The sequence below is a fragment of the Sciurus vulgaris genome, assembly GCF_902686455.1.
Source record: "Sciurus vulgaris genome assembly, chromosome: 5".
Lineage (NCBI taxonomy): Eukaryota > Metazoa > Chordata > Mammalia > Rodentia > Sciuridae > Sciurus > Sciurus vulgaris.
In genome coordinates, this window is record NC_136465.1 from 39,389,320 (window position 1) to 39,416,936 (window position 27,617).

At 36.5% G+C, this 27,617-nt stretch overlaps 1 protein-coding gene across 7 annotated transcripts in view; it reads right to left on the reverse strand.

Moving 5' to 3' along the window:
- The window catches only part of FAT1 (FAT atypical cadherin 1), a 125,973-nt gene that overhangs the window by 85,052 nt on the left and 13,304 nt on the right, over positions 1-27,617 (reverse strand). For all 7 annotated transcript variants that reach the window (XR_013764143.1, XM_079142335.1, XM_079142337.1 and 4 more), the window contains one exon: positions 22,397-25,682. Coding sequence is in view for 6 of the 7 variants with exons in the window: in XM_079142335.1 (XP_078998461.1) it covers positions 22,397-25,664 (3,268 nt within the window). In the remaining variant the exon portion in view is untranslated. The remainder of the gene's footprint in view (positions 1-22,396; positions 25,683-27,617) is intronic.

The window sequence follows — 27,617 nt, forward strand, 5'->3', positions numbered from 1 at the left end:
GACAGGGATGACTGATCTCGGGAAAAGCAAGGGTCAACAATATAATCTCAGAATTAATGATTTGCCAACAAAATTACAAGAAACCTTAAAAGTATTCCTGGCCCTACCTAACCATGCTATCAATGAGTCTGACTTAATCACACATCCCAATCACTACTCATGAGTATTATGTGATTATTTCAGAGCTAGAGAAGGCAATAAGGTTGAAAGAATGTAGGTTTTACTCTCTAAGTCAGCTACTTCAGAGGAAGTATTAGTCTCCAAGCAATGTAATCAATCATTCTTACAGCATGTCTGTTACCTGTCCCAACAGCATTCTAAGAAATGTGTAACTGGGAATTCATTACCTTTGCTGTGCCTCAGTTTCCTCACATATAAGTGGGAAATGCATATGGATTAAGTAAGTAGTTGATACTGCCTCTCATTTATAGCAAAGACAAGTGGCCAGCACTCTCAGTGCTCTGAACTGAAATAGGGAGATATATGCAAAACAAAAGAAAATTTCAATTAATATTAAAAAATGTTCAATGTGCATAACATCACTGCCACTCAAGTAGGAGTTGAGGTGTATTATGACCTCTCACCCCAGTGCCCAATGAAATACAGAGCTAGTTTTATTAGACTATAATGTCTAATTTCAAATATGAAATAATTAAAACTAGGAAAAGTAAAATTTAAAATTTGTAGGAAAAAGAAAGTACATTAGTCCGATTTTACTTCTGATACTCTCTTATTTTCAAATTTAATCACAAATGATTTTAAAACATTTATTTTCAAAAGCAGTACAGCTTTATAAGTCAAAACTAAGCAAGTTCAATAGAAGTCATTCCTAGAATATACCATGGTTACTTACAAATCTTAGAAGTTTGACATCTATACAACAGTTAATCCTTAATCACCAAATGTACAAAATTATTAATATCACTTGGAGGAGACAAAGGACATTTGAGGATTTCCTTATCTGAGAAAACCTAGGTTCCACCCAGGTGAGAGAATATGAAGCATACACCTTAAGAATTTATTCTGAATTACTAAAAACTTGAAATGTTTCTAACATGATTTATTTATGAACTACATGCACAAGGATAGAACTCTTAGAAATAGCATGCTTCGGAGAGAAAAGAACTTGCTTTTCATGATTTTCTTTAAGTAGTTAAAACAGCAAGCTCATCTGAAGGGTTTATATCCAAAGTCTATTGTCAAAGAGGAAAACTGGCTTGGCAAACCATCAAAACTGAAGGGAGGAATAAGAGAGGAGTATTTTCCTTCTTTACTTGTCATCGGTGATGACAGACACCACACAGGCCCCCGAGGAGCCAGGCATAAAGCTTGGACTAGAATACAGCTTAGCAGTGGACTTGTGGCACAGCAGGACAGTCAGTGGTAGGAGAAAGGAGAGGAGTCTGTCTCAGAGCAGGGAGTGTAGGCAGGGTGTTATGCTGGCCCTCTCTGTAAAGTCAGGGCTGCCCCCACGTAAAGGGTCTGGGTGACATGGCTCCCCAGCTGCAGCACAGTGCAGACCCAGGTGGACCCAGGCCATCACCAGCTGCCCTGAACCAACCATGGGGGCACTGATGCCAATGCAGATGCCCACTGCAAAAGCTTGCTTGACTGTAATCCCCAGCATTCGCAAGCCCATGACCTCAACCTTCCACTTCCTGACCAGGGGGAAGAAGATGGAAGTGGGGCAGACGTAAACAGAAGTTCCAGTTCAAAAGTTAACCAACAGGGTTCGTATTCTTCCAAAACCTAATCAGCATAAATTTTAACCAAGTACATGAATACTTTTCCAAATTCAGACTAGAATAAATCTGGACCGACAGCATTGACCCAACTGCTATACAACTGCCTAGACTCGCACCCTCAAGCAACAATCCTGACCAGGTCCCCTCTCCCTCTGTAGGAGTTCTGTTTCTATGCACAGTTGAATAAATTCGACTTTTACATTCATTCTTGTCTGTGGGTTTCATGCTTTGAGTTCAGGAGACAAGGACTCAGAAAGAAAAAATTGGCAGTGAGCTGCTGGGGTCTTCCACTAAGAGCTGCAACATGTTCTCAGCTGCAGAGGCATGCAGATTATGCAGACACCCCCCACCTGCCCCCAAGCACACACACACCAGAAGAAATGGAAAAATTCTGGTTTCAAAGGGATAGTTTCCCACCCTGGCACTGACTACAAGCATTTTTCTACCACTCACCTTCAGTCACAAACCACAGGCGTCACGATCTGGCCCCAGACCTACCTCACTTACCTCATGCCAGGCTTTCAGCCACACAAGTTTATTTGTATATTTGGGGCTGCTACTCCCTGTTGTGAAAAACTGTCCTCAAATGTAGCTTTGCCCTGAGTTCATTCAAGTCCTGGCTTATATTTCAAGACCTTCTCTGACCCTTCAATTTAAAGGCAATATACACACAAAAAAAGAAAAACCACTATCACATTGACCTCCAGTTTCTCCACAGAATTCATAAGTTGAAATTGTGTGTATGTGTAGTGTCTATCTTCTTATCTGTTTGATGACAGCTGACTCCTCTCTTCAGAAAGGAAGCTTCATGAAGACCACAGCCTTGTCTACCTTGTGCCCTGTGGAATCTGAAGCACCCAGAACAGGTTCTGGCATGGAGGAGGCAGTCAAATAAACATCCATTACCTAATGAGGAACACATGAATGAACTCTTCACACAAGACACCTTTCACCTTCTAAAATCTCACCTCTGAAATTCTCTCAACACTCCACTTTCAAAGACCCCTGATAATTTCCCAAAGTCCTCATCCCTCAGGGTCCCACATGGGGGCTTGAGACAGCTGAGGGCTCATTCCCTTCTCCCTTCCTGCAGTCTCATTTCCCCACAGCCTCCTCCCAGGATTCTAGGCCAATTCAGTCAACTGGTTCTTTGCCCTCAGGTCACAGATTCAACAAGGATCATCAGCTTTTATAGTTTGGTTCCTGTTTCTGCTTACTCTCTGTAGTTATTAATCCTTCAGGAGATCAGAAATCCCTACAAAAATGTGAAAATGGTTAAATGCCCTCAGTGACATTCAAAATATTTACAAAGAATTTTTTTTTAATCAGAACATTGCATGAAAACCTAAAAAGACTGAATTTTCCTGTTGTTTTCAATAGTTACCTTGCAATAAGATTGCTATTTCATTAAATTCAATGAGCCAATACATGCAGGCATACAATTCACTTAGCCAAATAACTGAAGAACAGATTGACAGCTTAGATAAAGTTATAATATATAATCATCTACTTTAAGAGAATAAGCCAAAATTTGCCATGTTAATTGTATAAAGAATGCATTAAATCCATGAAGATAACACAGAAGCCTTAGCTACCCACTCAATTAAATCATTATAAAATATATATATATTTAGTAATGATAAACTACTTTTTTTTTTTTAAACTGGTAATGTAGATTGAACCTCCTCTCCAAATATAGCTATATCCAATTCCAGATTGAGGTTCTACTGTAAGTACTTGCTAGTCCTTCCTACTCGACAGGTTAGAAGGGCCAGGGCAATAGCAATGAGATGGAGAAACTGCTTTTGTCAATTTCCTATTGGCTTCCCATACAAGACTCACTAGCTACTGTTAACTGGGCTTCCTCTCTAGAAAAATGTCCCTACCTTCCACACCTGAACATTCCGGGGAACAAAAGTGGAACTGATACTTGGCCCATGAAATAGCTACCAAACTTTTTTAGGAAACTTTAAATAATTACCATATATTTTCCAAAGCAATCAACATTCCCTCCACAAGTGAATGACCATATGTTAATCATTAAGTTTTAGGTAACAAGAGAGGGAAACCCCCTAGCACTAATGACAGCACTGTGAGACACTTTCAAGCAAATAATGGTGAATAAGGGAACAAAATCAAACAAAAATTTAGCAAGTTTAAACAAAAAAAGGTAAGCTCTGGAAAGGGTAACATATTAGACAAAGGAGGTGTGGTTTTCATTTAGTATTCTATGTTCAGTTTTGACTAACTGGAAATGTCAATCTCTTAACATTTTGGCAACTCCTTTTATGTTCAAAATCAAGTCATGAATTCAGGAATTAAGCAGGCAAGTCCCATTTGCGCATGAAACACTGTATCTAAAAGAAAGAGTCAACCAGTGCCCTCCATAATCCCTTGGGCAAAAAAGGTTAAGTTTATAGTCATAGACTCAAAGCCAAAATGATAGAGGTAACTAAGAAGCACATTCCTTTCTTATCTGGTATTATTTTGATTCACTTCACCTTTCTTTCATTACAGGAAGGGCACTCCAAGGGCATTATAACTATGATCAAACAAAACATTCCAAAGAGGCAGACATTCATATTAAGCTCTTCTCACAGGGAAGAGAGAACAAGCCTAAAGTTTCATGAATGAATAAGCTGTAATGAAGTTTTGTTTTTTTTTTTTTTCTGTATCCTTAAATAAAATTTCTACCAGCCTATGGTATATGGAATTGGAATCAAAGAACCTTAAATGACCATTAGAATAAGGGCAATTTAAGCCAAACTCACCCACCTTTGTTTAGCAAGCACATCAAATAAATAGAGGAAAAATATCCACTTCAAATGAAAATTTGTCATTAAGATTTTCTTAAAATCACAGCAAATTTTATAATCAGCAAATGCAGTGTGGGGTTTTTCTAATTGTCTCAAGTTAGGATTATGCAGTCAACATTTTCTTTTACTATAGTTAACTTTTCCTTTGAAAGCATCTCTGAGGTTCCTTTAACTTTTCAAAGGAGTTAACCAGTAAATCATTTTCCACCTCTGTGATGTTTTCTATACAGGGATTCTGTAATTAACATATAATTCTGCTTTCCATAAAGCCAACAAGGATTTGGTGACTCTAAGAACCCAGAAACCACTCCGGACACAGGAACTCACGTAAGAGAGTTTAAGCAAACAGGCAGAGTGTCTCCCTGCAGGGTAAGAGAGAAAATGAGAGGAAAAGAGAGAGCACCCGCAAGAGAGAGTGAAAAGCCAAGAGGAGAGAGCATGAAAGCAAGGAGAGACATTGGAAGGTGGGGAAATGGCTGCAGCAAAAGGGCAGCAGCTTTATATTATATTATAGTGACTATGAAGGATAGTAAGGACTTCTTGTTAACTTCCACAAGAGACTATTTTACTCCCTTCAACTGAGGTAAGAAATACTGTTCTCTCTTCTGAAAAAGAAAACATGGGTAGATCCTGAACTCTTGGTTCTATCTAGTAGAACCACAACATACTAAAGATCTGCCAATGCATTCACAGTCAATCGCTAAGCATAGGACAAACTCTAAGCACCCAGGTTGTGGAAATCTGTTAAAAGAAAATCCATTGCCTTATTTAAACCGACTGCACCATTACAAAAAGAGTACCAAAATAAATTCATCAACCTCAGATTCCTACTCTAAATCCTTTGACTCTTTGACTCATGGCAATCTCTAAAGCTAGACTCAAATATCTATGGGAAGTAAGCATTTGGAAATAAAGCCCTGAAGAGCTGTAATCAACCAACTGTTCCATTAAAACAGACAACTACTGTCTGGTTTAGAAAAATAATGGATTTCTTACTTCCAGATGATTAAAGATGCATCCATTCAGTGCTGTGGCCTTTAGAATGAGTCCCCATGGCGCAGGAAGGCAGAAAGTCTATGCACCACAATTATCTGTGAATTTCTTCTCCACCCAAATTCTGAAGAAAATACCATGTGTAGGGATTTATTTTTCCTACATACTTCCCTCCCACCTTTTATCACTTTATCGATAAATCAAGACTATAAAACGCAGTTTTCACAAGTTATTACAATTATATAAAAGTGCAACAATGAAAAGAATAAATATTCGTGAATTTGCACAAGTGTGTTCTTTTTTCCAAGAACTCAATGAAATCACCTCAGCTTATTTAACTCTGTATAGCAACCTCATAACATCTGGGCCTGATTTGCTCAAATACAGCACTGTGACTCAATTTCAAACTTCATTTTCATACTAATTCTTGAACCTACTGCTTAAACTACCAACTTATAACTTTATCGCTTTGTTCTTTGTTTGTTTTTTTTTAAGTTCTCTACACACCTACATTGTGAACAGAACCCTCTGTCTTTTATCTGTTTTGTAGTCTTTTCTAAATCCTTAACATGAGTTAGTAGCTACCAAAGAATTGCTTACTGCTTGAAAACAAATCTGATAATCTGTTCTGAAACAAGTCCATGAAGAAGGTAATTTATTTTGATTCAATCACTATACTGCTGAGTATAGTCACAACATACTGAATTAATTACAAAGGGAACTTTGAGGAGACCCTACATTCTTGGTTTCAAGTAACATTTTTTAAATTTGAAAAGCTTCACAGCAGCTAAAACTATAAATTCACTCAAACACACTATTTTATAGAATAAGCAGTATCTAAGCAAGAGAAATAAAAAGTAAACCCCATTTTACCCCAACCCCTACAAACTATCTGGCATGTGGGAGACAGTGACTTTAAAATATATCTATATTAATATAAAGAAATAACTTAAGATGCCACTGGGCACAAAAACATGAAAACAGGTAATCTAAATGAGACTACTATTCCAAAAGTGGGTTTATAAAAACCAAAATTTTCAAACACACAACCAGAGTTACAGCCACAAAATTAACAATCATCATTTCAATTATGATAGCTCCTTAATTAAAGCAACTCATTTCACTTACAAAATTCAAACTATTTTTGTTTTCATTTAAATCCAAATATTCGGTGGCAGCAAGAATGCAGAGAAATGAGCAAAGTGTTGACAGTACCTTTATTTCTAGTCAAAACTGTAGCCCTTTGTATTAAAAGCTTTCAAAATGTTTATACCCACTGATCCAGTAATTTTACTTCTCAAAGGTTATGCTAGGGCAACAGAGATACACATAAGGAAGGAAACTAAAACTTAAATGTACAAAACCATATGTTACTTATATTGCAGACTACCTCTGTGATGGCATGCCATATTACTCAAAATCACACTCTGAGAATGCTTACATATCAGAAAAGGCTATGATTAAAAGGCAGTTGGCAAAACAACATGTGTAGATTATGTTCACTCTTTTAAAACTGCAGCACACAGTGCTGAAGAGGTACTGCATGTGTGCCTATACACACAAGTTAAGAAAAAACAGTGCTCCAGTAGATTCTTTTTTCCTTTTTACAATAGTCTACATTTTCCCAGACTTCTATCATGACCACAATATAGCTTTAAAAAAAAAAAAAAAAAAGTCATTTTAAAAATAAGGGTAGTCCTTTGCTAATTTTGTGCCATTTCTATGAAAAACCAACATTATGTAATCATCTTCAACCTCCCCTTTCATGACCTTTAAAGGGGACTTCTAAAACTAGGCAGATGCCCCAGCAGGAAATAAATTTGCAATTCAACAGATGCACCCACAGAGATATGGCAAGATGCACCTTCAGTGGCTTTGGCAATAATTTCCTTTCATTATTCCTTTGCTTCCAAGTGCTTTTCAACTCAAAGAGAAGCCTGTAGAAGTTAATAGGTCCTTAATATGTACTCTGCTCCCTGAACTGATTTCTGTTCATAAGGTAATGGAGAGACCCCACGTGGCCCTTTCACACGGGCTTTAGCAAATCCCCTGCAGTGAGATGGCCCCTGGGCAGCTCCGTTTCCACTAGAGCAGGCAGTGACCTAATCAATAGGGTTCCAAGCAAGACAATCCCTACATTCACCAGCCCCAAGAAATGAAGTGGGAGGGAGTTCAAGCTTTATTGAGGAATGCTATTTACCTGTCACAGTGATGGTTCACCCAGCAGGAGTTTTTTTTTTGTTTTTTGTGTTGTTTTTTTTTTTTTAAATAACTTTCAGCTGCTACAGCACATTTCCTGACCAGCAGCCACCACACAATAAACATATTTATTTAAGCTTCATTCACAACTTTTGATGTGAAACTGCTGAAACCCAAATGGCAGAACTGTGAGATATGAAGTCAGTGGTGACAATATGGCATAGCAAGTTTTAATTCTCTGTGTTCACTTACACTCAATGACATGAAAAGTATCATGAGAAGAATAAGTATGACTAAAAGGTCATCCTAGCATGTACAGCCCCAAATTTACACTGAAAATTCTATATGCTGGAAAATGTGACCTTTTTAACTAAAAAGAATAAACAGGCCATTTTAAAAAAAGGATCAATTTACAGAATAGCAACTACTTTTCATTAATGTCTCTTAATTTCAAAGAGAAGTGTAAAAATACATACATGGGAGTTTTTAATTGATTATACAATTTAACAGTTTGGAAGCCCACAAGAGCTTGTTAGTAATTACTAAATGTTTTGCTTTCTTCAAAATGGTGAGCCTAGTCTAAATAAATCTTTTGGTACATTATAGTGTAAAATATTATTTCAATTCACCACATATTTATATCACCATAGATTTGTCAAATCTTTATGTGAAAGTATAGGTCAAATCACATTAGAATTATGCTATAAACCCAAAATATGCCCCAAAGAGCTATTTGAATGGAGCAACTTCAATAACAGATGTTTATCCTATAAAGACATTTAATTTACTCAGAATTTTACAAAAGTTATCACTAGACAAATTTTAATCGAAAACAGAGTTCTGATTTGAAATTAATTGCTGGGTTGTTTTCCCCATATCCATTAACACTAAGCAACAAAACCCCATGTCAAATAACTGCAAGATGAGTTTCCATCTAGCTTCTGACAGTAGTTTAACATCACAAGACTTGCTTCACTATAATATTTTAAAAGCCATGCCAGGATCTAGGCCATCAGCATCTTTAACAAAGAGATTTTCTGCAACACAAGCACAATAAGCTTTTTAATGTCCTCACTGAATGCCACTAGAACAGGGTATCTGGCGTCCACACAGCACCATACTAAACATGCAGGACTACTAAACTCTTTCTACCTTCTTCCTCCACCAGGTTGTGCCAACCCATCATGGAGGATTAGACCTTGGGATATTGCTTCAATTGAGTGACCAGGGCCTTGCTTTGTTGGTGGTCAACTCTTAATATCCAAGGAAGTACAGGGCAACTAAGACACAAAATAATTTGAGTACTGAAGTCACCACCCCATTAGAAGTTCTCAAATCTTCGTTTGCCCATCACCAAAAGGAAAGGAAAGAGTGGTTTTCCTCACCATTTTATATTTTCAAATAATGCAAGCTGTAAAAAACCAGTTTGCTTTTTTTCCTAAGGGTACTTCTAACTAAATAAAATGTTAAACAATGGAACTTTCTAATAAGTGGCTTCATGGTCTACTCTGAAACAGGAATTGTTAAGTTTTGTTTTAGTTTACTCGAATTGTACGAATCAGGTGCCTATATCTCTGCTAGATTATCTATAATTCTAAAGGAGAGAATTTTTTACTGCTCTTCTCTTAGATAAAATTATCTTTCTGTATACTACTTTATTTAAGATTCACTATATATGAAAACAAACTTTCAGGTCAGCACATCTAGACTAGATTTCTGCCTTTTACTAACTTATTTGTATTTATTTTTTGTGATGGGGTCCAGGTTAGCTAGTCTCAAACTTTTACACCTCACCCTCCTGAGTAGCTGGGTTACCAAACACCACTCTGCCCAGACTTCCTTAGAAGTCTCTCAACTAAGCTTTTGCTAGAGAATCTAAATTTCAGTCCATATATTCATTTTGATATTTAATGACCACTGAACTTTTCTCCAAGCAATAAATAATAAAGATATACTTTATTATAGCCACTTATTATTTATCTCTAATGAGAAATTGTTTTTTTACTTGATTGCTTTTTCTTATCTCTTTGAACAGAATACTAGCAACTGGAGTTCAACTACTTCACTAAAAATCTTTGTTAAAGTTGGTATCTAGTATGCTTTCCCATGTCAGTCTATTAAAAGACATTCACTTCAAGAATTTCCAGACAGAAATATTAGAATGCTTAGTGAATCAGCATTTATAAGTTTCTGTTTCAAATCCTGAGATTTGTTTCAAATCAATAGAGTACTTTCCTATTTATTCTGGTGCATATGGCCTAATAACAATTCTAACAAAAGCTAAATTTTACATGACACTAAAATACATCTTTAAATTATTTTTAGTACATTTCCATTTAAGTTAAAACTTAAGCAGAGATATCAGAAGTGTGCATCAAGTCTAAAATTCCAAAGAAATACTCCTTTATTCTCTCTGAATTTCAATTTCTATTTCCACATGCTCAATGTCTTCTGTACACTTCCAATTCCATTTTTCAAGTCTTCCAACCTCTAAGGGAGAGTAATAAGTGAATGAAATAATTTGTGACAAATTAATCAGTAAGAAGCAGCACTAACAGGCCAAAATAACATCTTCAGAACAAAGGCTACTCTGAAGAGCTCTGCTACCTCTTACCAGATATGGTATCTCTTCACTTAGCTTTAGAATTATGCACAATAGTCAGTATTCTTAAATTTCCTTGCAGGTAAGAAATTTCAGAAATCCTTGAGCTACAAACTGAAAAAAGGGAGAGAATATAGAAATACTGCTTTGGTATCTTTAGACTTCATGCATACCCTTGGTAACTGCTAAGTCTCTAACTTCAATAGAAATGAATTAAAAATAGCTTGAATATATACTTTAATGCCGTCTAATGTCTTATGGAATTAAAAACTTGAAGTAAGCTGACTATATAAGGTAGATGCTTTTAAAGACATCATAGTTATTTTCACAGAAAATTTTCAAAAAGCCTTTAACTTCTTAAGCCCATTTAACAACCAAAAAGAATTTCCTCAAAGGGGGGGGGGGAATCATATAAAAAATCATATAAAAGTACCTGTGACAGTAAAAAATGAATACAAAACTTGCAACAAACTCTTCCTTCCCAGCAAGAGGCAGTCTATTTTTTCCTACCTGCTTTTGAATCAACTTAGTAAGCCAACGGAATGGGGGAAACAGGAAAATGTGTGAATTCTGAGCTTAGCCCCAGGAGAACATGCTGCTGCTTTTCCTGGGCTCTGAGGGCCATCAGGTGAACAAATTCAGGGCAAGCTGCTGGATGATGACAGGTAGGGCTTAGTAACCCCTACCTGCGGCCAATATGCAGCCGACTGCACAGTCACTAAGCAGAGCCACCAAACTGCATAGCAACTGATCAAACATAAGGGAGTCCAGATGAAACTAGCAAAGGAAAGAGCAGAGCCCTGCCCAAACTGCCACCCACAGGACTGTGACCTATATAAATGGTGGCTTTTTTTCAGATGGTTTCTCAAGGAAAGGTTAAATGATATAGTTGTATGTGACAATAAACATCTCAATTCAGCTTTAGATTTCCCTATACTTATTCTACTTGAGTCCTCTTAGCTCTCTTCTAACTTAACCTAGACATCATCCCCACCCTTTCACAAACCCTAAATGTGTCTCTTCTAAAGTAATTTCTATACAAAGACACAGAAAATCCTCCATAAAGGTCTTCTGTTCTTTCTTTAATCATCCTAAGGAGTAACTAGCTGCTTCTAATTTTCTATTCGTATGGGTGAAAGAGGCTCTACTTAGCAGGAAAAGTAGCGAGAGAGCAAATGTAATTTAAAAAAAAATATTTATTTAAATGTAGTCACTAAAATAAGAAAATGTTTTTAGTTTTCATGCATATTATTCTCCTTAAAATAGTCTAGTCATTGAACACTCCCCCATTATGTAACCCGACTTTAAAAGAGGGGTTAACAGCAGTTATCAACAGAAATAACCAATATTTATACTACACAACAGATGGCCTTTTAAAAGGAAATATATGTATATGTACATGTCTACATATGTAGATATTCTATATATATAGAAATACACACATGCACACACACGTACACAAATATATCCAAATACATATATATATATATCTCCCTTCTACAGCCCAAGAAAACAATGTCTAAGCCAAGTATATTCGCCTGGAAAGTCTTACAATTTAGAATTCCTGATTCTAAGCTTTGATATTCAATCTTAAAAACCTAAAAAATGAAGCTGTTTCTAGAAAAGGTGAAATATGAACAAAAAGGAATCTGTATTGCTACTGAACTACTTTGTTGTTGTTCTGGCTCTTGTTATTTGGGAGTATCTGCCAAAGAAGGACTTTAGAGTGGAAGAGATGTTGTAAGGATATTGAAGAAAAGGCATACCTATAGAACAAACTTTAAAGATCTTTCCCAATAATAATTATTTAGACATTTCCCATTAATATTTTATAATAATCTATTTCAATTTCAAATTTTGTACAAATTGACAAGGGCTTGCTGGGTGCTAATGTGCCTGGCCCAGTTCCAAGCAACAGAGATACACAGAGCAGCAGCAGCCTTCTCTGCCTTCACATTCTGGAAGCAAAAGAACAAAAGCAGATTTTTAAAATGGGAAAATAATTCTTGATGTAGCCTATGCGCAGAACACATACTTTAAAAACCATTGGCTTTAAGTTACAATTCTTTATAGTCTGTAGATGTGATGCCTCGTTTGACTTATTTCTGACACCATCATCATTCATCTAATTAAACTCAAACATGGGTATTCTTCATGTTCATGATTTTCTAATTAGGTCTCTTCTTCTATGAGGCCATTGTACTATTAAACACACACACACTTCTTTTAAAATGTTTTTAATCTCCTTTTAAGATACCTGATTTCCATTCTGTTACCTAAACCAACAAACTCATCTTCTCTTTTTTTTTTTAAAAGGTGCAAACACCTTCAGCTGAGCAGGAAATCCAGAAAAGAAAAACATCATGTGATATTTTATTGGGTTTACCAAAAGATGAACATCACTGAGTATTCACTGATATGTACCAAGTATTTCTGAAAGAGAAATACAGGAGAAAAACATGTTTGAGACAGCCTAATGTCAAGCAACTTTAATACTAAAAAGGCAAACAAAAATATTAATAGCCAAAAGCAAACCTGCACTAATACATGGATTTTGGAAAATTTTCCAAGAATGTATTGGGAGTTGTTTTTTCACAGGTAAGAAACAATACCTGGAAGTGATGGGTATGAATGTCTAAAAATCACAATTGAGAACATTTCTACCACACATAGGTTGACTTAGCCTTTCTTTTAAGGTGGCTTAATGCTCCTGATAATGAACTAAACCTTTCAAAATAAGCATTACTTATTTAAATTTTTCTTTTGTAACAAATAAGGGGCTATTTAAAAACCTAACATGGTTTAAACACATTGATTTAAAGTTCACTTAACAAAAACTTTAATCTGTGGAGAACCTAACTATTAGAAGTTTTAGTTTTCTGACAGGTTATTTACCCTAACAAAGAAGGGAATTCTGGCATGGAGCAAGAATTTCCAAGGTAAGATGGCAAAACTAAAGATCAAATCCTGGCCCAGAGAGTTGCTCCACTTAAAGAACAAATATGACAAAAACATATTATTTGTCAAATTACTTAGTCATATCAATTGCATATCTTGTACAACTCAATGGGGAAAAAGAGCCCTCTGATAAAGCAGGTATATGAAAAACTGCAGATTATTTTGCCTAAAACTCTCCCAAGTGAATTTCTGTTCAATCATATACAAATACAAAGAAAAGTGATTTTTCCATTGTGAAGTTTTATCTACCTCATTTATAAAACAGCACTTAAAACTACTGTATTAAAAACATAATAATATTAGATTAAGTGCCATATAATGTATACAAAAATCTTCAGAATGTATAGAGCATTATACTGATACTTATCATTATCATTGCTGTCATTATTCTAACCATTACCCTTATCCTCTGGATCCTCTGTATGAGGGGGAGGCAACCCTGGAATCTCTAGAACAGAGGGACTTAAAACCAGGGTCCAAGGACACTAACAGAGTTCAACACTTTGTGAACGCCATGGTATTGTAACCAAATCGCTCGCTCTCTCTGAAGAAAGAACCTACAGCTTTCAACAAATTCGCTAAAGTTTCTTTGGTGCTAAAAACATTAAAAACTATTGTTTTATCCAAGCATGATGGCACACGCCTGTGTTCCCAGTGATTCAGAAGGCTGAGGCAAGAGGATCCCAAGTTCAAGGCCAGTCTCAGCAACTTAGACGATGTCGCAAAATAAAAAATAAAAGCAAAAAGAACTGGAAGGATTGGGGATGCACCTCAGAGGTAAAGCACCTCTTGATTTAATCCTCAGTACCAGGGGAAAATTTAAAAAAAGGAAGAACTACTGTGTTAGACATTTAGAAACAGGTATCAGGATGGCACTGGTAGAGAAATTTTGCTTGACCTTTACAACTACAATCATTATGTGTTACACTTGGTTTGCTTGTTCAACAAATGACTTTGTACTGCTATGTCAGCTACTCTGCTTAGAAAAGTGCAGGAAGATGATTAAGGCTAGACTCATCAAGATCAAGGAGACAGACATGAAAGAAACAGGTACCAGCAGTACTCTGAGCCACACACCATCTCCTGGAACGAAGTGAAGGAAAGGCTCCTTAGTTCCAAGAAGAGCCTTCTTGAGAAAGACAGCAATAGCTTAGTAGGCCAACCTATCACAGCATTTATTGAATGCCTATTATATGAAGTTTGTAGTAAAAGATTTAGCATCTAACCACAATGAGTTGACAAATCTACAGAAAAAAGACAAGTCAAAAAAAAAAAAAAGGTGCATAAAAAGACAGTGCAGTTAGCTCCATATAAAGAAAAACATTTGTCGAGAAAGCTTTATTTAAACAGTACAGTGGAGCAAACCTGTAAACCCACCTATTTTGGAGGCAAAGCTGAAGAATATGAAGTTCAAGGCTAGCCTCAGAAACTCAGTTGAGGCCCTAAGCAACTTAGTGAGACCCTGTCTGAAAATTTTTAAAAATAAAATAAAAAAGGTCTAGGGATGTAGCTCAGTGGTAAAATGCCCTGGGTTCAATCCCCAGGAATGTAAAAAAAAAAAAAAAAAAAAAAAAAAATATGGCTTTATTTAGCAGAATTAAGAGGGATAATAAGAGCCGATCTAGTAGTCAACTGCACTGAAAGGCAGGGAAATAGGAAAACAATGGGGCACACGGCAGGGGTCAAAGCAAAGAGGGAGAAAGGGAGCAGAACAGGGCAACACACATTCACTAAACTGGAAGACATAGGCAAGTTTATGGGGGCACTAGAGGCTCCACCACTGGATCTGAGATCATTCAGTGGGAAACTGAAAAGTCTGAAGGAGAAATCCACAAAAGATGGAACAGCTTCATTCAAGAATCATCTCTATGACAAGAACACTCTCAAATGCATTACACTTCAAACCACACTGATTTCTACTTTCACTACTTAATTTAAAAAAGAAAAACATTATTTCAGAATTCAATGGCACAAATCAGTGGGCTTCCAAATTCCCATTATTCGTCATATTTTTATAATAGGCCTGAACTATAAGGACAAAGAATAAGAACATCTAATTTTACTCATGAATTACCTTGATGATCCATGAAGTCAGTCTATGTGAAAGGCTTATCATAAGAGTGGTGCACAGTAAGTATTCAATAAACGTTCACTATAATTGCAAACCAATGACTATGGGGAAAAAAAAGGCTTACCAGTGGTAAGAAATGTGGATAAATTATCACAAATGAAAACAGAAGTCTGGGTAACTTGTTTTTTTAAAAAATCAATTAGCTAAAGATTATTCATAGTAGACTCCCTCCTAACCACAAAAAAAGACAATTCTAAGGAATCTCATTCAACAGGTTAGTTAGCTCAGTCACTCAGAGAAATAAAACAGGTTCAAAACAGTATCAGATAATCTGAGATAGGGTATAGTTTAACTGGCAAAGTAAGCTAATTGATAAGACCAGTCCTTCAAGTATACATGCAAACAGTTTCCTAGACTTTCTATCACTGCTGTTAAACTGAGTAACTGCCAATTCAACAAGTAGAGGCATGTGCCCCTGAATAAGCAATCTTTCCAAGACCATTTATTCCTACTAAAAAGAAATGAAAGATGCTTTGGGGTACTGTGTCTTATTTGGCGAGCATGCAATATTAAAAAAAAAAAAATGGTTTTTTTTTTAAAAAAATGCCATAAGATAACTGCAAAATAACATAATATACAAAATACAAAATACCAACTAATAAATAATATAAGCTTAATGATTCCAGCTTTATGAACTAAAATATTCCACAGTCAAAACAGTAGGAAAAATATATAACATGGACAAACACCTAAGTTTTAAATCCATTCAATTCTTATTGTTGTGTAAGGTAGGCAAATGAAAAAAAAAAAATCAGATATGACTTGAACGCTAAATCTCTATTTATACAGGCTACTCATCAAATTATGACATTTCGTTCTTAAACATTCTTAGAACATAAAAAGGTTTCCTACCAAGAGGGATGAGGAGAACTGACATTCACTCTGGCTTTCTTACCAGATGCCAGATGACTGGTGGGAACAGCTGCAGAAGTCAAGGCACCAGAAGGACAAAGCAAGAGAACAAAGACTGCAAGAAGTTTCAGCTTCCCTGGGGATTATTAACTGGTGTCAATATTAGCTGGGACCTCCACAACCACCTGAAACATCATTTCCCCAAGAAAAAACTTCAAACAATTAACATCCTATCCATCTGATAGGAACTCTTTTTATTGATGGAAAGGATAACTCTTGGCTGCAAACACAGGTAAGGCACTTGTTCATCTCTACACTGTCTAGACCAGGAAGTTCACTATTATTCATTGACTACTTATATTTCGATGGAATAATCTTGAATTGTTAAAGTCACCACTATGAGCTCTAAAATCCTATTCTTCTTAAATGAAATAAACAGCAATATGTTGTCTTGGGGAAAAAAAAAAAAAGTCAGAAGAAATTCTTAGATTCAAGATACCTTCAAGACCAAGTCTTAAATGTAGGATTCAAGTCTCCTACTCAACCTAATCCAGCTTAACCCAGAGTCCCACTCAACTAGAAGATTTCAAATGGGCTTCCTTAAAGCTCGCTAGATCATTCTTAAGAGTGAGAGGCAATAAAATGTAAGAAATGTAATTCTGCTGCTTAGTATCCAAGTGGTCATGGGCAAGTTATTTAACCTCTGGGCAAATGTTTCTTTTACTAAAACATAGAGATAGCAGTGTCAATCTCGTAGTTGTGAGAAATACATTAATGTATATAGAGTTCTTAGAACAGTACCTAGTTGTAATATTCAGTTAATGGACTGTAGTTTATCATTATGCTCAACATCATTATCAATACCACTAAAAGCACAGGTCAAAGACCATGTTTTAAGTGAGTTATTTCTACCCCATACCCTCTAGGTCCTGTTCCTACTACAGTCATTTAGATTTAGATGAAGATACTATAGGCATCATCATACCCTACTTCACAACATAATACAAACTTAAGTTCACAGTTCAGTTTATATCCCAACTCCCCTTCCAACTAGATGTATTCCCTCAGTACTCCAAGCAACAAACTTTTTAAATACCATACAAATAACGGAAGAAAAGTTGATCTTGTTTTCTTTCAAAACAAAATGAAGTTTCCTTAGGATTTCAAATTAGATCCTACTTTCACCTTAACAATCCTTTTGCTTCAGAAGAGGATTCTTTCCCCAGCAGAGATTATTATTCTGCTCTGCCTCAACTCAAAAGCACGCACACACAAAGGAGCACATTTTTACTCCTGAACAGGGCAAGAGTACACTATTATAACATAATTTTTACAGAGCCTGATTTTTCAATCTCACTGTGGCTGGGAAGTAAGTTTCTTTTCTCTTAAAACTTTCCTAGGAGAAGAACAAAAAGAGGACAGCAGCTGCTGCCACTTAAGGGAGGACACAGCAATACAAAAGCCCTTTCACCAGCAAATTTCTTAACTCCCTAACTGGGCCTCCCACCAGTATCTATTTAAGTTCATACTGCCAGGAATTCTAGACCCAGTGGAGAGAAATGCTCATACCACAACTGGCCACACTTTCAACGGCCACCCCGTTCTTGGCCATTCTCAGAGTTTTCGGTCATGATCCATGGCCCATTAGTACCTGCTATATTCCATTTCCTGTCATGAGAACAGGCTGCAGGGAAAACATACATCCTAGGATATATGCAGAATATCCTACTGTATTTTAGAAACCACATTTTTCAAAAGTGAGTAACAAAAAATATCAAAATATTCAGAGTTCTGCCAAATCAGACAGAGGCTCCAGGAACATTTTCCCTCTCGATGGCATCAGCCATCAGGTTAGCCTGGAATGGTATTCCCTTCTGTTTCCACTATACAATGTCCACTGTAAGAAAGGCAGAAGCCAGAGCTGGGGAGATAGCTCAGTCGGTAGAGTGCTTGCCTTGCAAACACAAGGCCCTGGGTTCGATCCCCAGCACTAAAAAAAAAAAAAAAAAAAAAAAAACAAAAAAGGTAGAAGCCAAGCTCTGGTGATATAGGAAAGGTGAACGAAAACTTCCCCGTAATGAGAACACGGCAAGTTTCTCATAAGGAAAAATGTAATCCTCATATTCCCTCCCATATTTCAGGAATGGTGATTTATCTTGTCACAACAGCTGTACTTTCATATTAATTCATTCCAAGTTTTTCCACAGAAACATATGTAAATTTCAATACTGAAACCATGATTGAAATTCTAAGATTAACCCTGCATTAATAAGTTTAAAAATCTGCTCTTATCTTAATGAAAAACATGGTCTCCCCAAATAAGTAGAGTCAAAGGGGAAAATACTGTTACTGCATTGCATTATACCATCATCTAAACATTGAACCGTACAAAAGGAAACACACCCCTGAGCATCCCATTATCATACACACATCAGGGGAAGAGACTTACCTAAACACTGTTTCAACATAAGTTTCCATTAACAATTTAAAAAGATTGTGGATGAGCATTTTTCTATATATTATCTTAGTTTTAAAAATTAACAAAAAGATGCAACTTCTTCTTGGTCCTCAAGTAATAATTAACTTGATGGATTCCCATCAGTTAAAAAGACTAAACAGGATTTATTTCACAAATCTATGAGGGATGCTCAAGATTCTATTCTGCTTAACTTTGAAATGTACAAAGACACCAAGAACATATCTGAAGCAAAAGTGAGGTGAAATAGTATCATTATACTGAGAACGAATAAGTTAGGCAAACCAAAACCTACATGTGAAATTACACATGCTCCAATTTATCTATTCCACTAAGTATTTTTGTCAAATCTACTTTAGAATTCTCACTGTAGATTTTAAGCAGAGGAATTTAAAGAATCTTAATTAGAGTTTGTGGAGACTGGCTCTCCAACAAAGACTGACTTTCCAAATAATTTTTCATGTAATGCTCTGCCTGTCCAAACCTCGTCAAATGGAAGGGCAATCACACGGGCACAGATTTGTCAGAACAGTTCACTAATAATCCCCAAAGGCCTCTCCAGAAAAGGCGTATGACACAGTGAAATTATCAAATGAGCAAGTGACTGTTAACCCACAATGCAATTCCATGTTACCTCCCTGTAAAGCCAATTAGCAAAATATGTAAAAAATCCAGAGTTAACCCATAGAATTTTCATTTTTTTTAAAAACTACTTTCAGGTGATGTTTCAAATTTAAGCAGATTTAAATTGAAGAAAGATCTTAAAAATAGTAAAAACTAAATTCAAGTTGTTGAATATGTTCTCTGATCCATAAAAGGGATATAAAAGATAGACACATTTGACAATGTTGAAATAGTTAAGCCACCACGAAAATCTGGTCATTACTATTCAACCAACACGAGGAGTTTAAAGCCAAAGGGAAGAGGCAAATAGGTAAGTGGACAGGTTTTTGGTCCCCAGAGTCAGAACAGTCTTGCAGAGGCTCGAATCAATCAGCCCAATAATGAATGCATCACTGTTGGACAAAGTAAGAGGACAATGGAAGTAAGCCATGAACAGAACAGAGTGAAGCTCGAGAAAAGCGCTAACCAGGCCTGAGCCAAGCCAACAAGAATCCACTCTGAGTTTGAGTGCCCCCTTCTGTGATGTTCCCACAGGTATTTCTAAACTGTCCCTTACTTTTCCTGGTTAGACAGACATTTCTACACAGTGCCACAATGCCCTAGAAATTAAACTACCCCCTCCCCCAAAAAAAGAGCTACCTAATTTCAGCATTAATTCCTGCTGCATGAAACTGGTTTCTCCTAGAGGAATTTTATGCTGTTACTAGTTGTCCTGGCCAACAATCTCTAAAATAGCTTGGGCTGATAATTCTACTGTCAAAAATACATCCTGAAATGCATACCAGCCCAATGTATAAATACCATTTTATCACTTATTCAATTTCAAAAGGCATATATATACATAAATCTACCATACACTTGAATATTTCCCTCTGTAAACCTAGGATCACAGAATGACCTAGAAATTTCCAGCTTCTCTCTCACCTTTAAATATTATTATTTATATAAACGCCCAACAGTCTTTCATTCCATTACCAACCACAGGGCCCATAATCCTCACACTCCTCCTCCCTCCCACTATATTACCGGTGGAAGAGCCTGGCACTGCTTTTCAGCTCTGAAAACTACCACAGACATATTTCAGGACACCACCTTGTCTGGTTAGCTTCTCCCCCTAACCCTTGTAGTAAGAATAACCCAGTTCCTTAAATTTATAGGTGAAAAATTCTAGTTTCTAAAGGATTCTTTTAAAAGTAGCAATAAAAATACACTTTTCATTTGAAAGAAAAACCCAAAAGGCAGCGATCATATAATTTAAGTCACGAAGGGAGTGTAAATTAAGATTCAGGTTCTATTTTCTGACTCAACTTTAATTTGTAACAGTTCTTTATAGGTTTTTTGAAATCTACTTTGAGGAAGAAAAAAAGTAGGAATAAGTTTTCTTAGAAAATTTAAAAGAACACATTAAAGTTTCAGCTTTAGTTTTTAACTTTGGATATTTCTGTGTTTACTTTGTACCTCAAAATTCTAATTTATATTGGACGGTAATAATAAAAGATCAAAACAACAACAAAAAAGAACAGGCATCTACATTTTTGAAAAAGGATTACCAAACACTACTGGTTATGCTGTTTTCTCTTGTATTAACTATGAAACTTTTAGATGAGGAACATATAATCTGTAGATTTAGTATATCCAACACATGCTAGTGGCACACAATCAATTAGCAAAAGAACACCTTGAATAAAAGCATAATAAAAAAAACTATGACCAAAATAACTATTTCTAAGAGAACTTATCATTTTCATGTGCTTTGTGCCTTTAGATGCTCATATGGACACCGGGGTGAGTGTTGACTGAATACTTTTGTTATTTTTTGATGGTATTACTGAATATGTTGAAGATTTAATGTAACCATTAAAGTCCCTTTTAAAATGAACAGATTTATAAAGGAAAGATGAAAGAGATTAGTAAAGAAACTGAAACCCATCTATCACTGTTCAGTGCTACAGTTACCAGATTCCTTCCATTTCTATGGCCATGCTCAGAGAGCAGGCCATTCAAAGCCAAAATATTAATTTATTTACTCATTTATTCTTTTAACATTTATTGAGCAGCGTCTATGTGCCAGGCACTTTTTGCTACGTGTTGAAGATAGAAATGCATGAACTTATGAAGGCTCACACCCTCATCAAGGAGATTGACTTGTAACTATACTATCTGTGCAGCTAGAGGAAAGTAACAGAAGTGCAAAACTGTACACACTCACATGAACTGACCATCTTGGAGGTCCTGGTTTTAGAACCCTCTTCTAGGTGAAAGAGTATCATCATAAAACATTGCTACCACTTGAAAAAAAATTAATAAATCTAACATGCAAAGAGCTTTCCCATGTTATTTTGCTGTTTTATCACGCAAATCTTGCAGTAGTTTTGAGTGTCTTCATCTTGCAGACAAAACGTTAGTTTTAAGCAGTATTTCTCTTGTTCAAGATCATACTTAATAATGAGCCAGGTTTACGAGACAGGTCTTTTCAGTTCAACATTCCATTACCCTACATCTCCTCTTAGACAAAACCTGGGTGAGGTACTAAGTAAAGCAGATCATATTATAGAAGTTTTAACCCATAATCTGTGTGCACCGCATAATGTTGGAGGTTGTGCAATAACCTCTGGAAGGCATGCCAGAAGGTGACAGTGGTTGCTGTAAGAGTCTACAAACACATGGGCATGAAAAACCTCAGAAGGGCTTCTCTAAGTTACAAAAAAACCAAAGTGATATTTTTAATAGCAGAGAGTACAAACTTAAGAGATGAGTAGCAGTAGTAACAATTTTAATTTTCTTTCACTCATTTAATGCCCACTTAATCACTTGGGCTCCTTTGGTTCCATCTTATGATTTACATGTCTACATACAGCAACAGATCAGCACCATACAGAAGAAGCACTTCTATACTGGGCCCTAAGAGAGATCAACTGCGAATTGTGAAGGAACTATCGAAAGGCATAAGTGAAAAAAAATAGGAGGGCTGAGAAACCAGAATTATAAAAACATATGTACCTGTTTCTTCATCTATCTTGAAAACACCAACACCAGAACCATCTCTAATGGAATATCGGATCTCCCCATCTCTTCCTGTGTCCTCATCATGAGCTGACACTGTCATTACTGATGAGCCAATAGGGACATCTTCTTTCACTACACCCTTTTCCACAAAACTGGAAAACACTGGAGGATGTAAGTTCTCATTCACATCAATTACCTCAATTTCCACATAGCAAGTAGAAGACAGAGAAACTGGCTTCCCTTTGTCTTTGGCCCTCACAGTGAGATTGTACACTTGCTTCTTCTCAAAGTCCAACTGTTGTACAATTCTAACTGCTCCACTGAGTTTATCCACATCAAAATTTCCTTCTCCATGGTCCATAAGACTGTATCTCACTTGACTAGACTGACCTAAATCAGGATCATAGGCTTCTAACCACATGATTATTGTTCCTTCTGGCAGATCCTCTCGAACTTTCACGCGGTAATTAGGTGGAATAAACTTAGGTGGGTTGTCATTAATATCTTCTAGTGAGACTTTCAAAAGCACAGTGGAAAACAACTGGGGCTCTTCTTTGGCTTGATCCCTGGCTTCAATCTTTAAGTAATGCACATGCTGTACTTCACGATCCAAAGGGTGCATAATTTTAACAACACCAGTTGTGCTGTCAATTGAAAACTTATCAGTATCTGTAAGAATAGAGTATGTCACATGTCCATTGAGGCCCAGATCTTTATCAGTGGCTTCAACCTGGATGATTTCACTATTTATTTCCTTTTCTTCACTCACTTCAACAAAATAGCTCTCCTGTAAAAATTCAGGTGGATTATCATTGGCATCCAGAACAGTGATATCTAAAAGATGCCAAGCTGCCTTCTGTGGTATACCAAGGTCATATACAGTAATGTTCAATGTGTATCTGTCTGTTGTTTCACGATCAAGGGGAGATAAAATTTTCAGCATTCCTGTTTCCATGTCAATAATAAAGCAACTATCCTCATTTCCTCCAGAAATAGCATATACCAGTTTTCCATTGAAGCCAGAGTCAAGGTCAGTAGCATTCATGAAAATTATACTGGAACCCACAGGATGATTCTCCTTTACCTCAATACCAGTTGGAAGAGTACTCCTAAACTGTGGGACATGAGCATTGACAGAGTGAGAATCAAAGAAAATATCCTCCACCTCCCCCTGATTGTGCAATTTATTTGCCTGCAGGAGTTTCTCTGCCAGCATTTTGGCAACACCAGTCTCTTCACACTGCAAGTTTACTGGCTTGCGACTGGCTGCCACAGTTATGTTGATATATAATGGGGTGGCAAAATTTTCTCCATCTGTAGCTGTAATTCTCAAACTGTGAAAAGACACCTTTGCACCTAAGCCATCCATTAGCGACTGCTTTAATGACAACACCCCAGAGTTGGGGTTTAAGTCAAACAAATCTAGTTCATTCCCAGCTTCAATCTGATACCGTACCAACTGAAGTTCATCAGCATCTATAGCAGACACAGTAGTTATTTGCTCCCCTACACCTAGATCTCTGGGAATTGTTCCTTCACAATTAATTTTCTCAAACAAAGGTGTGTTGTCATTCAAGTTATTGAGAGTAATTGTAGCAAGGACTTCAACTTCCCGGCGGTATGGCAAGCCCCAATCTGATGCTCGAATTCTTAAGGTGTAAACCCGAGGCATCAGTTCATAGTCCAGGTTTTCTGAAGTACTCACAGCACCAGTGAAATGATCAATCACGAAGGGCACATGATTTAAATTTGCAATGCTGTAAGTCACGTATCCATTCTCACCCTCATCAGGGTCTACAGCGCTCACACTCATGACAGTAGTACCAGTGGGTGCATTCTCATCAAAGGATGCTTTGTATGCTGTCTGGGTAAACTCGGGAGGATTGCTATTTGTACCTAAGACTTTAACCAAGACTTTAGTGGAGGCTTTTCTGTCACTTGTTGTTACTTCAAGTTCAAAATGGGATGTCTGCTGTTTCTTAATTGGTTCTAAAATGGAAATGAGACCAGTGTTATGATTTAAACTGAATTTAGCTTTTCCAGGTGTACTTTTAAAAACATACCTCAAATGGGGAGAACTAGGACTGGCTTTTACCATGACCACAGGTGTATTGGGAGGAGCAAATTCACTTATTTCTGCTCTGTAAATATCCTTTTCAAACCTGATCGGTCCAGCTTTGAACTGTGGAGAAGTCACATGAATTACTTTTACTGAAGAGAACTGGGGAGGAGTTCCTTTATCTTTAGCCTGTAGGGTCAGATTGTAGCCAGAAGGATGACTGTCCCAATCAATGCCATTAATAGCTTTGATTTTATACTCTTTACTTCCTGGAAAGGATCTCACTGTTCTAAACTGTTGAAGAAGGTCACCTGCCACAATGCTTAAAGAAGCGATTTCCCCATTGGCACCCTGATCACAGTCATCCACAGTTACAATTGCATATGTTGGGTCCCTGTCCAGTTCTGATGGTGACAACGTCACTGCTGTTATCACAGGAGCACATTCATTGGCCTGTTCCACATGAACTGTTAACTTGGCCATGCTGCTGATACCACTGCTACCATACAACTTCATTCCACGGTCCACAGCAAGGATTTCCAGCTCATAGAGCTGAGTCTCTATGTAATCAAGTCTACCAGTTAAAACTACTGTGCCACTGGTTGGGTGGATAGCAAACATGTCAGTTCGGTCTTTAAAACTGTAGTAAAATTCTCCATTGGTTCCTATGTCTGCATCTGTGGCACTGACTCGTGCAATACTGGTCCTGATAGCTGTATTTTCAGGTAGGGAAACACTGTATGAGGTGGGTGAGAATAATGGTCTCAAGTCATTTGTATCCAGAACTTGCACCCGGACCTTTGTCCGTGCTTCAGCATTCGTGTTTTTTTCAACTGCTTTGACTATCAATGTGTAATGGTCTTTTACTTCTCTATTAAGAATAGCTGTATTTCCTCCTTTGGTCCTTATTCTTAGAAAGCAAAAGTCTCCAAGAATGTACTCTTCAGCTTTGAACAGGTTTTCGTTGTCTCCTGAGACAATTTTGTACCTTAATTCCCACAGAGGATTTGTAATGTAAATACCCATCTTTACAGGATGTCCAACGTAGGTTTTAGCTGCAGAATTCTCGTGCACAGTGACATTGTACTGGAAATGTGTAAACTGTATAGGAGGAGGATGTTCAAGTCTTTGGCTTCCATCACTGTCTCCAAAATGCTGGAGAAGTAGAAGCAGAAGCAGAAGCAAAGTCAAATGTCTCCCCATTGTTTAACTCTCAGAAACCTAAAACAGAAGGAAAAAAAAAAAATAAGAATTATCACTTGGGGAAATTAAAAAGTGTAAATTGTTTTAAACTTTAAAGTAGTTTTCATCTATTTGGAATATGGATAAACACAATCAAATGGGATATTATTTTCTTGTTTTCATATAGGTATCAACATTCTTCAAATAAGTACAGAATGACTAAGTTTGAGAACAATCTTTTCATGACTCAAAATCCTATTTTTTCATATTTGATAACTCAATCATAATAAACATTAAAGTCTGACAACTGTAATAACTATATTTTACACTTAAGAGACAGGTAATAAATGTTTACATTTAGTTCATACAATTAATGCTAAAAATGCTTGTAAACTTAATGCTACTTCAGTATTACAAGCATGCAAAGCTTCTAATGATTTAGAAAAAAAAAAAAAAAAAAATTCAACAGTGGATTTCCATGACCTTACAGAATGACAGCCTGTAGTCTCATTTCAAAATTTATACTGAAATTATAAGTGATTTGGTTCACTCTCTACATAAAATGAGGTTTTATTATCTCACTTAATACTATTTAACTATTCATGTATTTCTAAAATCATATCATCAGGCTAATAATTTCTGAAACACCAACATGGTCACTCAAAAAAGGTCGTTTGTAATATGAAAATCAGAATTCAGTAGTTAGATATCAGTCTTTCCTAGATCAGCAAAGCAAATCTCACCAACAGCATGAATAGTTTATCACCACTGATGTTCATAATGTCTACAATCTTTAAGACACTGAGCTACCCATCACCCAGGGGACTCTCATTAGAAAAACAAGATATACACATACAAAAGCTAAATCAAAGCTAACACATCAATGTAGCAAGGTGGCAGGAACTGAAAGAGGGTCAGAAGGTGACTTAAGAAGGAAAGGGAAATTTAGGAAAAAGGTGCCTCTAACAAGTAGAAGGCAGGCTAACTTCACTGGGCTGAGATCTGGCCAGAGAAACAGGACAATATTTTCATATCAACCGTTTTATCACGCCAACAAATTCATCTTGCAAATCAATGCAGTTTCACAAAACCCCCCAGCACTGTCAACAGAGGACAGCACTGAATGCTTGCAAAGTTATTCCCAAATTAATATTCACAAAATGTCAGTGCCAACAAAAGTGAAAGAAATAGACTGGAGGGCTAGTTTACCAGCTAGATTGAAATTAGTATGGCAACATTAATTTATAGTATCTGAACTCAGCTACTGCCAACTTTGCCCTGTAAGTCATTTCATTAGGAGAAGGGAAAAAAAAAAAGACAAGACCTGATATACTTAAAGCAATTAGAAGCTTACTGGTACTGAATCACATTCAAGTTGGGCACCTTAACTTGTTCTTTAGCTATCATGCCTTACTCTTTTAGAGATATAATCAGGAAATTAGATCTTTGGACTCTAGAAGAACAACTGTCATTAAACAAGATAATATTTTCTTCCAAGATCATATATAAAACATCTCAATTTGGTCAATGATTCTAACACTCACAGAAATTTGAATAAACAAAATGATTCAGTAATTTTAACAAACAAGTAGAAAATTCAATTTAATTCAACCCACAGATTTTAAGGACCTGCTAGCAGTCAGACAGCACCAGGTTAGGTATGTGCAGTTAAAGATTAGAAAAGGCAAAGTTCTCAATCTCAAGACATTTACAAACTAGGAATAAAAATACATATGAAGTAAATGTTTTAAAGAACATTAACAAAGATGATGTTAAGCACTGACTTGGTTTAAGGAAATACATTATGTTTCAGGAGACATGATTATTATTAGCCACTTTATAACAAAGTATCACACCCAGATTCTATTGTAAACACTTAAAAACACTTTTGCTTAATTCTACATATAATATCATGCAGTCATCAAAAAGATGGCATTCCATATGTTGAAATGTAAATATGTCCAGATATATAAA